The sequence below is a fragment of the Hypanus sabinus genome, chromosome X2 (assembly GCF_030144855.1).
Source record: "Hypanus sabinus isolate sHypSab1 chromosome X2, sHypSab1.hap1, whole genome shotgun sequence".
NCBI lineage: Eukaryota > Metazoa > Chordata > Chondrichthyes > Myliobatiformes > Dasyatidae > Hypanus > Hypanus sabinus.
This window is the reverse complement of record NC_082739.1, coordinates 36789626-36802868: the sequence shown is the minus strand read 5'-3', so window position 1 is coordinate 36802868 and position 13243 is coordinate 36789626. Positions and strand designations below refer to the sequence as shown.

Here is a 13243-nt window from a genome sequence, read left to right as displayed (position 1 = left end):
GTTGTAATGATGGTGATACACTATGTATACAGTACATACGCAATTACACATGTACATACACACAAGTATTTTTATGTATGCATACTGTATATACACATATGTATTAACTCGCACATACACTCATACTCACACAGACTTACTAGAAAAAATTCACTGTTAATAACTCATTCTCGAATTGCCCCACATTGGGAACCACTGATCTACACCCTTCAATACTTGATTGGTTTCAATGAAATTCCCCCCTCATCATTGTATTAATGAAAGAGCAGCTTATTTCTGTTTGGAACACAAGGTGGGAAAACGCATGGAAACAGATATGTGTAAAATTTTATAATCACTCCTGCTGTGGGTTACTGTTCTGTACAAGATACTAAAAATCATTTAATACGACCAGATGCTTAGCTGCAGCACTGATGTTGCAACAGCAGGTGTCAGTAAGAGCACTAATAAAGATGAGAGAGACAAGAGGAAGGAGTTAGCAGTAAAGGAGTCAGTCTTCAGATTATAGTTAGAATCAGATTTAATATCACTGGTATTTGTTGTGAAATGTGTTAGCAGAAAAATGATAGAAAAAATAATTAGAGTAAATGTATATAAAAAGTTAAATTAAATAAGTAGTGAACAAAAAAAACCAAAAAATGAGATAGTGTTCATGGGTTTAATGTCCATTTAGGAATCGGATGACAGAGAGGAAGAAGCTGTTCCTGAATCACTGAGTGTGTGCCTTCAGGCTCCTGTACCTCCTCCCTGACAGCTGCAATGAAAAGAGGGCATGTCCCGAGTATGGGGGCGGGTCCTAAACAATGATGTCACCTTTTTGAGGAATCGCTCCGTGAAGTTGTCCTAGATGCTCCAGAGGCCAGTGTCCATGATAGTTGACTGAGTTCACGACTTTCTGTAGCTTCTTTTGATCCTGTGCAGTAGTCACCCTCCATACCAGATGGTGATGCAGCCAGTTAAATGTTAAATGTATCTACAGATACATCTGTAGAAATTTACGAGAGTTTTTGAAGACATACCAAGTCTCGTCAAACTCCTAGTGAAATATAGCTGCTGTTGTTTCCTTCTTTGTAGCTGCATCGATATGTTGGGCTCAGGATAGATCTTCAGAGATGTTGACACCCAAGAGCTTGTAGTTGCTCACTCTTTCCACTGCTGATCCCCGAGGACTGGCATGTGTTCCCTCATCTTACCCTTTCTGAAGTCCACAATCAGTTCTTTGGTCTTACTGACGTTGCTGCGACACCACTCAACTAGCTGACATATCATGCTCCTGCATGCCCTCTTGCCATCATCTGAAAACTGCCAGGGAAGTGGATAAAGGCAGGGCAGTGGATGTTGTCTACAAGGACTTTGGCAAGGTAGTTGACAAGGTCCCACATGGGAGGCTGCTCAAAGAGGTTCAGTCGCTCGGCATTCAAGACGAGGCAGTAAATTGGCTTCTTCCACAAAGCCAATGTCCAGTCCAGAGAGTGATTGTAGAGGGCTGCCTCTCTGACTGGAGGCCTGTGGACTGGTGGAGTGCCGCAGGGATCGGTGCTGGGTCCATTGTTGTTTGTCATCTATATCAATGACCTGGATGATAATGTGGTTAACTAGATTAGCAGATTTGGGGGTGCAGTGGACAGTGAGGAAGGCTATCATGGCTTGCAGAGGGTTCTGCTTCAGCTTGAAACAAGGCAAATGGAATTTAATGCAGACAAGAGTGAGGCTCTGCACTCAGTAGGTCATACACAGTGAATGGTAAGGAGTGTGGTAGAGCAAAGGGATCTGGGAATACAAGTACAGGATTTGTTGAAAGTAGCGTCACAGGTAGATGGGATCGTAAAGAAAGCTTCTGGCATATCGGCCTTCAGAAATTAATGTCTTGCATACAAGAGATGGGGTCCTATATTGAAATTGATGTTGGTGAGGCCAAATTTGAAGTACTGTGTGCCATTTTGGTCACTTGCCTACAGGGAAGACATAAATAAGGTTGAAAGAGCGCAATGAAAATTTACAAGGATGTTGCCAGGACTGGAGGACTTGAGTTATAAGGAAAGATTGAATAGGTTAGGAAGGTATTCTTTAGAACGTAGAAGATTGAAGGGAGATTTGATAGAGGCATACAAAATTATGAGGGGTATAGATAGGGTAAATGCAAGCATGCTTTTTCCCAATGAAGTTGAGTGGGACTATAACCACAAGCATGGCTTAAGGATGAAAGGCAAGAAATTTAAGGAGACTGAGGGAAATTTTCTTCACTCAGAGGGTGGTGAGAGTATGGATGAGCTGCCAGCACAAGTGATGCATGCGAGCTCAGTTTCAACATTGAAGAGAAGTTTGGGTAGGTACATGGATAGTAGGGATATGGAGGGCTGTGGTCCTACTCGATGGGAGTAGGCTGCTTAAATGGTTTTGGCATGGACTAGATGGGCCGAAGGGCCTGTTTCTGTGCTGTACTTCTCTATGATTCTAACAGTTGTGTCATCAGCAAATTTAAAGATGGGATTTAAGCTGTGCCTAGCCACACAATCATGAGTGTACACAGAGTAGAGCAGTTGGCTAAGCACACATCCCTGAGGTGAGTCAGTGTTGATTGTCAGTGAGGTGGAGATGTTTCCAGTCCACACAGATTGTGGTCTCCCGGTTAGGAAGTCAAGAATCTAGTTGCAGAGAGGGGTATAGAGGACCAGGTTTTGGAGCTCTTTGATCAGAACTGTTGGAATGATTGGGTTAAATACTGAGCTTTAGTCAATAAATAGTATCCTGACATAGGTGTTTGTATTGTCCAGGTGACCCAAAGTTGCATGAAGATGCAATGCAATGGGGTCACATCCGCTGTATCCTATTGTGGCAATAGACAACCTGCAGTGGGTCCAGGTTCTTGCTGAGACAGGAGTTGGTTCTAGCCATAACCAACCTCTCAAAGCACTTCATCACCGTAGATGTGAGTTTTACTGGATGACAGTCACTCTGCTCTTCTTGGGCACTGGCGGGAATTTCTGACTGTAACAATGAGAGATTGAAAATGTCTTTGAGCACCCCCAATGGTTGGCACAAGTTTTCAGAGCCTTACCAGGTACTTCATCAGGCCTGTCGCATTGCGAGGATTCATCTTCTTGAAAGACAGTCTGACGTCAGCCTTCGAGACAGAGATCGCAGAGTTGCAGGGATCCCTGTCGCTGTAGTTTTATTTTTCTTTAAAAAGTGAGCACAGGTATTGAGCTTATCTGGGAGTGAAGCATCACGGCCATTCATGATGTTCGGTTTCACTTTGTAGGAAGTAACGGCCTGCAAACCCTGCCAGAAATGATGTGCATCCAATTCTGCCTCCAACCTCATTCTATGTTGTTCCTTTGCTCTTGCGGTAGCCCTCTGTAAATCATTCCTGGTCTTGTATAGTCCTGGGTCACCAGACTTAAATGCCACAGATCTAGCCCTCAGCACACTATGAGCCTCCTGGTTCAGCCCTGGCTTTTGATTTGGGTACGTACGGTATACTCTCATGGGCACACACTCATCCCCACAGCTTTTTCATGATGTCAATGAAAGCTGTGGTGTACTCATTCAGACTTGAGGACGAATCCCCGAATGTAGTCCAGTCCACCAATTCAAAGCAGTCCTGTAAGTGTTCCAGCACCTCCCTTGTCCATACCTTCTTGGTCCTCACTACTGGCACTACAGTCTTCAGTCTGTGCCTATACTCAGGGAGTAGTACAGCCAGGTGATCAGACTTCCCGAAGCGTGAGCATGGAATAGCATGGAAAGCGATCTTGATGGTGGTGTAAGACTGCTCCAGTGTGTTGGTTCCTCTGGTACCACAAGTAATTTGTTGGTAATAATTATTTAGAGACTTTTTTCAAGCTGGCCTAGTTAAAATCCCCCAAAATGATGGGGAAGGTGTCAGGACACGCTGTTTCATGCCTGTTGATTACGTCACTCTGATTGTCCAGTCTGTTTTACACTGGCTTGAGGTGGGAGTTATTCATAAAGCATACTCCACCTCCTCTGCCTTTGGAGGACTCAGCAGACCAAGGTTAGCGGTGAATTGTCAACCCATCAAACTCTATTGCCGCGTCCGGAAAGAGACAAAGGGAGCTGCAGAGTCGGCTATCTACACACGAAGCAAACACGTGGTGCGGAAGGGCAACTTCTCACAGATCTCCTCAATGCCAAAGGATGTCCAGAGTTCCATGGACAAGCCGACCAACAAAAGAGACAATAAGCAGAATATTTAACTAGAAAAAGAAAACTTAAATGTTGGGGAATGATTATGTGTTGAGTGAGGGAGAGAACCCTGGGTCTCCATTTGACATCTCTTTCAGTAGACAAAGTCTCAGTATTTACTGTGTGGTACTGACAACCTCAATTATTCAACAGTACTCAGCACCAGCTTGGTTGAAGATATCTTACAGAATCTGTCCTGGCTGTCACACTCACATTGTTCCTTTACTGATGAATCTCCACATGTGCTATTACTCATTTATTAAGGAAGCCATCATAGATTATTCATAGACCAATCCCACTCATTACCACAGAGGAACTGACAGGCAGCATACAGTTACTGAAATATGGGAATGCTGCAGGAGATGATATTACATCCAGCTCATGGAGTCAAAGTGGCATAACGCAGAAACTGGCCCTTCAGCCCAACTTGTCCATGCCAAACAAGATGCCCATCTGAGCTGGTCCCATTTTCCCACATCTTTCTAAACATTTCCTATTTGTGTACCTATCCAAATGTCTTCTAAATGAAATTGTACCTCCCCAAGAATCAAGCGCTTCCAGATCTATTCAATGGATGCACAAGGATAAATGTATCAAGACTGAGGGGAGACACACCCCACTGGAACTAAAGACTCTTCTTCACCAAAAACATGTGGACCTATCTCCCTCCCTCAGAATCACCTGAAAAACACTGACCATTTATATACACTTAGTGGCTTACAAGCTTGAGGTGGCACCAGTGATACAGCAAGTAGATCTGGGTTCAACCCTGACCTCCTGAAAGGTGAAATATTTAAGGGGAACATGAGGGGAAGCTTCTTCGCTGAGATTCGAGAGTGTGGAGTGAGCTGCCAGTGCAAGTGATCCTCGATTCCACCATTTAAGAGAAGTTTAGATAGGTGCATATTGTAGATGGGAGAGGTGTGGAGGGCAATGGTCGGGTGCAGGTCGATGGAAGTAGGCAGTTTAAATGGTTCGATGGGCTGAAGGGCCAGTTTCTGTGCTGCACTTTTCTATGACTATGACTCTGGTGCTCTCTGTGTGGAATTTGCATGTTCTCTCTGTGACCGTGTGTTGAGCTTTCCCTTAGGTGCTCTGGCTTCCTTCCATTTCCCTAAAGGCTTTATAATTTCGAGAGGTGGAGTAAATTCAAGATGGCGCTAAACAGTGACTCCTTTGCTTGCATCTTTGGAAACAGCTCTATTTCTATCTTTGATATCTCTTTGTTAAGGTTCTTTTGAAGACCCTGATCTGGAGTTTCACTTCTTTACGGGGATGGGACCCGCTCTCAGGGCCTCACGACCGGCCGCTTTTTGATATCCCAAGGACGCGGCCTGGATGGCGAGTGCACCTTCAGGGTTCCGGATTTTCGTGGCTCTGGAAATGGGCTGATTCAGGCCGGTGCCCCTGACTGAAGTGTCGTGGGAGAACACGGAACATCGGGAGCAGTGGGTTAGCTGCCGGGGGTTGTGTGTCCGGAGAGCTGTGCCTTTATGGTGCCGACTCTCTGGGCGCAGAGCTCGGAAAAAACGATGCAACAGACTTTTAACTTTGTAAATCAGTGAGTTGTTTGTTATGTCTCCCCTCTCACTGTGAAACGGGGACACCTCTTTTTCCCTTATTAGGGCGAGAGAGAGAGAGCCTGGGGTATGTCGAATTACTGGGTGAACGAGTAGCCTTTGGGGTACTGCAAGTCTGTGTCTTTACTGATGCTTTGCTGTGCTTGCGTGCTGGGTGGGGTGGTGACAATGCTTTTTGCCAGTGGGGGAGGGGGGAATTGGGAGGGTCTTTGGGGTTCTAAAGAAAAAGAATTTCAGGATGTATATTGTATATGTTTCTCTGACATTAAGTGTACCTATCGAAACCTATTGAAATTGGTTAATGGGCCATCTGTATTAGCAGGACAATGGGAAAGGAGTGTGTGAAGGAGAGAGTAGAGTAAAAGGAAATTGGCAGAAGGTGGGATGGGAAGAATTGGAATTGATGGGAATGGTCTGAGAGCCATCAGTAGGCCAAACAACAATGACAATATGTCCAACATCATTTGATGCTTTTGGGATTTTCTTATGAGAGTTAGTCAAGGATTTTACTTCATTAATATCTCGTACTTACAACACAGAGACCTCCTTTATCCCAAAAACATTGAAATAGATTGCTTTGTCATTATTGGTTGTAGGTTAAACTGTGGCCAGGGCACCTGAAGATCTCCCCTTTTTCAAAACTAACTTCAAGAACGCCTCCAAGTCCAGGCCTGATAAAAGACCTCAAGTCAAAACATTGACTCTCTATTTCCCTCCATAGATGCTGCCTGACCTACTAAGCTCCTCCACCTTTTTATCATGTTGCTCTAAGCGGGCCCAGTGTCTCATTCTAAAAATGACCCCCGGAAGTGGTTTCCGCAGTGGGTCATGGACTCAAGAATGTGCCATTATTATTCAACTTCACACTCATGGCTTTGCAGCCCAGAAGGTCAGAGGTCACATCCTGAGAGCAGTGAACCCAGGTGTTCAGCTCCATTTGGACCAGCTGTAATAACCCATTCAAGTGGATAGGCCTTGTCCCTGGATAAGCTACTCATGATGGGAGTTCACTGTTGGTGACAGGCCCTTTTACTGAAGGCTGGCTTCAGTCATTGCAACATCACCCGTGGTGATCCCCAAATCTACAGGACAGCCACACATTATGCATTAACCAAGAAACACAAACAAGCTGCTCATTAAGTAATTATCTCATTTAGGAAATAACTCAAAAAACAACTAAAGCAAAAGGGAATTAAACACTTAAATATAGGAAGTCAAGATGGGATCAAACAGTGCTGGAGAAAATCAGAATTTGCACATTCACATAAAAATCTGATTCCTACCTTAAGCAACCACTGTCCTCCAAGAATTCCAAAGGTTGTCAATTTTGAGTAAAAGAACATATATTTTCTTATGCTCGTTTAGGCAATATGTTCATCACTAGCTGGGCCTTCATTTATTGTTCATTCCTGATTGCTCCTGAATAGAGTAGTTCACTCGGTTTCTTCAGAGGACAGTTAAAAGTCAACCACATTGCTTAAGGTCTGGAGTGAGATATAGACCTGACTGCATAAGGATGATAGGTCTCCTGAAGGAGATCAGTAGTTCCATGGTCACCTCGTAGAATAATTATTTTATATTTCCCAGATGTATGGCTTGTTCACCTTCAGATCAAAATTCCAGATCTTCAGCCAGTAATTCAACCACTATTCCTCTGTACAACCATGGGCACTAAATGGCCCTGTATCTGGAAACCATGACTTAATTCTAGAAGGACAGGCTACACAGTCTCTATACTGGTTGTGGCTTTATTGAATGTCCAAAGCTTTGTTGATGGGCAAAGTGTTTCTCCCAATTTCTTTCATAGCCCTCTTCCCTCACCTTATCATTTACATACCTTGACTATGCTGATGGGCTTGCGAGACAAGTGGTAACTGGCATAAAATAGGAAGGTCAGCACCAGAATGAAGCCACGGTACCTGGAAAGAGATAAGGCTGCTTTTAAATTAGATTCAAAAAGACTATGCGTGGCGCCCAGACTCAGAGCAATGACAAAGCCCACTGACCACTGACTGATGGGGTGGGTACTGCTACAGTGTCCAAATCCAAACATATTAACATGTGCCATATTTGATCACTGTTTTTGGGAGTTCCATTGAAATAGGTACACATTGGTGCAAGGAGAGCAAAGGGTAATAAGCCTAGAAACGGCATACTTATATCTATAACTTAGTGTAATGCTCAGTGGATGACCCAAATACACACCTAAAGACAGAGCTCCATTTCTCTATTTACCAGAGACACAAGGGATTGTAGATACTGGTTTCTGATGCAGAGCAACCACCTCTTTCAGATCCAGCCTGACCCATCACGCTTTTCCAGCAGCTTATTGTTGCTTCAGGTGATTCCAGCATCTGCGGTCTCATGTCTCCATTTATCTTAGATCCAGTAAAACTGTTCTCAAAGAAACTGGATAAACATCCAGAGATATGTTTTGAGTTTCTCCCCGTTTCAATTTGCTAAGAAGCATAAAGCATTCCATCTTATCCACAGGAAGGAGCAAATCACAGCAGCTGTCTGATTCCTCATAACACCACACATCGGCCTCCAACTCCCCAACTACCCAACTAAACGAGTCAGCTGAGATAAAGAGTGAAGAATATCTCTCACTTATAACTTGGCAGAATTTGACTGCTAAGCAAATGGAGGAGAAAACTTTAAACAAATGCAACCACCTACACTCAAGTAATCACCACTGCAGGCTTCATTTAGGGAAAGTCTAGACATTAGCAACCACAAATAAATAGAGAACATAACAACATAGGAACCGAAAACGCTGCATCAAGTAACTCATACTCCACATTGTTATGTCAAACAACAACAGTCAGGTACATTAACTTACCACTAAATACCCTTAGGTATAAAACTAATGTTAATTCCATTTAAGTCTCAGCTTTGCTCCAAGGGATACAATGTTAGTCTTTTTCACCAACTTTGTCATGAAAGGTAAGGCTGAAAAACCAAGTTTTGCTCCAAACCTATAAATTCACATCCTTTATAAATTTGCGCAAAACCCTTCAGAGGTCTGGTACTGGATGGAAGTGACAACCAATTCCCTTGAGAACTGCTTCAATGGACCTAGAACAGTGTTAAGAGTGGTCAGGCTTTGGCTTGGCAGGTGGGGGCCAAAGGTGCTGAGTCTTTTGAGGTCATTTGGTTAACTGTAGAGCTTAAGCTGAAGAAGTTAGAGTCAAAAGGTATAATGAATGTAGGCAGGATGATAATTAAGGAAGAGAAATGCTCCTACTATGAGATGTGGGATTGCAGGGTACCTAACAGTCTCCCTTAAAGCTTCTGGCGCGTGGCCTAGTGGATAAGACACCAGTCTAGTGATCCGAAGGTCACTGGTTCAAGCCTCAGCTGAGGCAGCGTGTTGTGCACTTAACCACACATTGCTCTGCAACAAAACCAGTGCCAAGCTACTTGGGTCCTAGCGCCCTTCCCTTGGACAACATCAGTGGCGTGGAGAGGGGAAGGCTTGCAGCATGGGCAACTGCCGGTCTCCCATACAACCCTGCCCAGGCCTGCGCCCTGGAAACCTTCCAAGGCGCAAATCTCCCTGACGGTTATATCTGTTGTAAGTGCACCCAACTTCAGCTCCTGACTGGCAAGGTCAAGGATGGAGCTGGATGCACTCAGGACCGTCCAGGAGGCTGGAAACCCCATAGACGAGACTTCTACTGAGGTGATCACACCCAGAGTGTAGGCTTCAGATCATAAATGGGTGACCACCAGGAGAAGTAAGGGGAATGATCTGTCAGAGCAGGGCTCCCCTGAGGTCATTCCCCTCAGTGACAAGTACACCCCTTTGGATACTGCTGGGTGGGGGGGGGAGAAATTATCAGGGCACAACAGCAGCAGCCAGGTTGGTGGCACTGTGATGAGCTCTAAGGCTCAGCAGGGAAGGGTAAAGTCAAGTAGCGTGATAGTGGTAGGAATAAGGCAAGTGATTTTTCAGTACAGTTAGGGATTCACAGGTATGACATTGTGGGCATCAGTGAGTCATGGCAGAAAGACAGTCACAGTTGGGAGCTTAACATCCAAGGCTGAACATTATATCGAAAGGACAGGCAGGTAGGTAGAGGGGGTGGGGTAGCTCAGTTGGTAAAAAAAAATGAAATCAAACCCTTTGAGAGAGATGACATAGGATCAGAAGACGTTGAATCCTTCTGGATAGAGCTAAGAAACTGCAAAGATAAAATGGGAGGTGTATACAAGCCTCCAAACAGTAACCAGGATGTGGGATACAAGTTACAACAGGAGACAGAAATGGCACGTAAAAAGGGCAATGGCATGTTAGTCATGGGGGATTTTAATATGCAGGTAGATGGGGAAAATCAGGATGGTATAGGATTCCATGTGAAGCAATCTGTAGAATGCCTATGAGATGGCTTTTTAGAGCAGCTTGTGGCCGAGTCCACCAGGCGAAAGGCAATTCTGGATTTAGTGTTGTGTAATGAACCAGATTAGAGAGCTTAAGGTAAAGGAATCCTGAGGATACAGTGATCATAATGCGATAGAATTCACTTTGCAGTTTGGGGGAGAGAAGATAAAGTCAGATATATCAGCATTCCAAATGGAGTAAAGGGAATTACAGAGACACGAGAGAGGAGCTGGCCAAAGTAGATTGGAAGGTGACACTAGCAAGGGTGACAGAATGGCAATGGCTGGAACTTCTGTGGGCAAGCCAGAAGATACAGGATAGATACATTCTAAAGATGAAGGAGTATACTGAAGGGATGGTGAGGCAACATGGCTAACACGGGAAGTCAAAGATAGCATAAAAACAAAAGAGAAGGCATATAATATGGCACCTCCTAGAGGACCAGAACTTTTTCATGGCTTGGAGGCTTATGTGCCTCAATGACCCAGAGAGCTCTGCTGGCTGGAGTCACAGCTTTATGCTTTGGCTCTTAGTAGGGTCATCTGTGGCAAACAGGTCAAAGGGTAGAGGCCAAGTGATCCACTGGCCCTGCAGGTTCAGGGGTCAGGTCAGGATTAACAATCCTGACTGAACAAACAAAACTGTTACAGAAACAGCAATGAAGAATCCTTCTACATCCATGCATGACGGTATTCTCGAGTCTCCACCCGGGATTTGCATGGCTAACAGTTGTGAAAACCAAGAGGAAGCTACTAGCATGATGAAGGGAGCCCTGAACACTGCCAAGACCTAGACTGTTTTCTGAAAATGGAGGGCGTTCATTATTACTCCCCTGAACACCAGTGGTGTAGCAGGCAGTAAGCAAGTATAATAGAGCACAAATCAGTGGGAAGTTGAAGGATTGGGTAGCTTTTAAAAACCAATAAAATGCAACTAAAAATATCCATGAAGAAGGAAAAGATGCAATATGAAGGTAACTAGCTAATAACATCAAAGAGGATATCAAAAGATTTTTCACATATATAAAGAGTAAAAGAGAGGAAAGAATGGATATTGAACCACTGGAAAATGATGCTAGAGAGGTACTAATGGGGGACAAGGAAACAGCAGAAGAACTTAAGTTTTTGCATCAGTTTTCACGGCAGAAGACACAAGCAGCATGTCAAGAATTAGAGCATCAGCCTACAGAAATGAGTGCAGTTGCTCTTACTAAGGAGATGTCTGGGAAGCTGAAAGGTCTGAAGGTAGATATGAAGTTCGTGGACTACACTGCAGAGTACTCTAAGAGGTGGCTGAAGTGATTGTGGAGGCATTGGTAATGATCTTTCAAGAATCAATAGATTCCAGAATGGTTCCAGAGGACTGGATAATTGCAAATGTCACTCCACACTTTAAGAAGGAAAGGAGGACAGAAGGAAGGAAATTATCGGCCAGTTAGCCTAACTTCAGTGGTTGGGAAGATGTCGGAGTCCATTATTGAGGATGAGCATCTGGGGTATTTGAAGGCACATGATAAAATAGGCCAGAGTTGGTACAGTTACTTCAAGGAGAAATCTTGCCTGACTAATTTGTTGGGAGTTCTTTGAGGAAATAATAAGATAGAAAAAAGGAGTCAGTAGATGTTGTTTACTTGGATTTTCAGAAGGCATTTGACAAGGTGCCACATATGAGGCTACTTATCAAGATAAAAGCCCAAGATATTACAAGAAAGATACTTGCATAGATAGAAGTTTTGCTGACTAGCAGGAGGCAGAGTGGGAATAAAGGGGGTCAGTGTTGGGACCAATTCTTTTATATATGTCAATGATTTGGCTGACAGAATTGATGGCTTTGTGGCCAAGTTTGCAGATGATACAAAGATAGGTGGAGGGGCAGGTAGTGTTGAGGATTTAGGGAGTCTAAAGAAGCACTTGGACAGATTGGGAGAAAGGGCAAAGAAGTGGCAAATGAAATATAGTGTAGGAAAGTGTATGGTCATGCGCGTTGATAGAAGGAATAAAGGCTTAAACTATTTTCTAAGTGGGTAGAAAATTCAAAACCCAGAGGTGCCAAGGGACATGGGAGTCCTTGTGCAGGATTCACTACAGGTTAACTTGCAGGTTGAGCTGATGGCAAGGAAGGCAAATGCAGTGTTAGCGTTCATTTCGAGAGGACTAGAATAAAAAAAAACAAGGATGTAATGCTAAGGCTGTATAAGGCAATAAGGCATTGGTCAGATCACACTTGGAGTACTGAGAGCAGTTTTGGGTCCCTCGTCCTAGAAAGGATGTGCTGATATTGCTGAGAGTCCAGAGGAGGTTCACTAAAATGATTCCAGGAACAAAAGGATTAACATGTGGGAAGCATTTGATGACTCTGGTCCTGTACTCACTGGAGTTAGAAGAATGGGGGGAGGAGGGGTGGAATCTCATTGAAACCCACTGAATATTGAAAGGCCTGGACAGAGTGGACGTGGAGAGGATGGGCCAAATGGCCTAATTCTGCTCCTACATCTTATGGCTATGGTCTTAACACAGTGGCACAGGAATTAGATGAACATATATTGCTGACCTTTTTCCAGCACCTTACCCTATATATACACACAGCTGCAAGAGAAAATTTGTAAACCAGCTGCAATTACTTGGTTTTCTGCATGAATTACTCAAAAATATGGTCTGATGTTTATCTCAGTCACTATAATAGACAAACAATGAATAATCAATGCAGAAAACCAGGTAATTGCAATGGATCATAAGCATTTTTCTTGCAATTGTATGTCCTTGATTTTTTTTTCCAATCCATGTCAGTACTCTGCCCCCAATACCATGTGCTCTAATTTTGCCCACTAATCTCCTCTGTGGGACTTTATCAAAAGCTTTCTGGAAGTCCAGGTACACTACATCCACTGGCTCTCCCTTATCCATTTTCATAGTTACATCCTCAAAAAACTCCAGAAGATTAATCAAGCATGATTTTCCCTTCATAAATCCATGCTGACTCGGACTGATCCTTCTACTGCTATCCAAACGCGTCGTAATTTCTTCTTTTATAATTGACTTCAGCATCTTTCCCACCACTGACATCAGGCTAA

General features: G+C 43.8%; 1 protein-coding gene across 2 annotated transcripts in view; it reads right to left on the bottom strand.

Moving 5' to 3' along the window:
* slc37a2 (solute carrier family 37 member 2) overlaps nt 1–13243 on the bottom strand; it is a 65070-nt gene that overhangs the window by 29747 nt on the left and 22080 nt on the right. The window contains exon 2 of one of the 2 annotated variants that reach the window (XM_059957265.1): nt 7627–7708. In XM_059957265.1, the coding sequence (XP_059813248.1) occupies nt 7627–7708 (82 nt within the window). Of the gene's footprint in view, nt 1–7072; nt 7559–7626; nt 7709–13243 lie in introns of those variants that run through there. The other variant, XM_059957266.1, reaches the window with a different exon arrangement.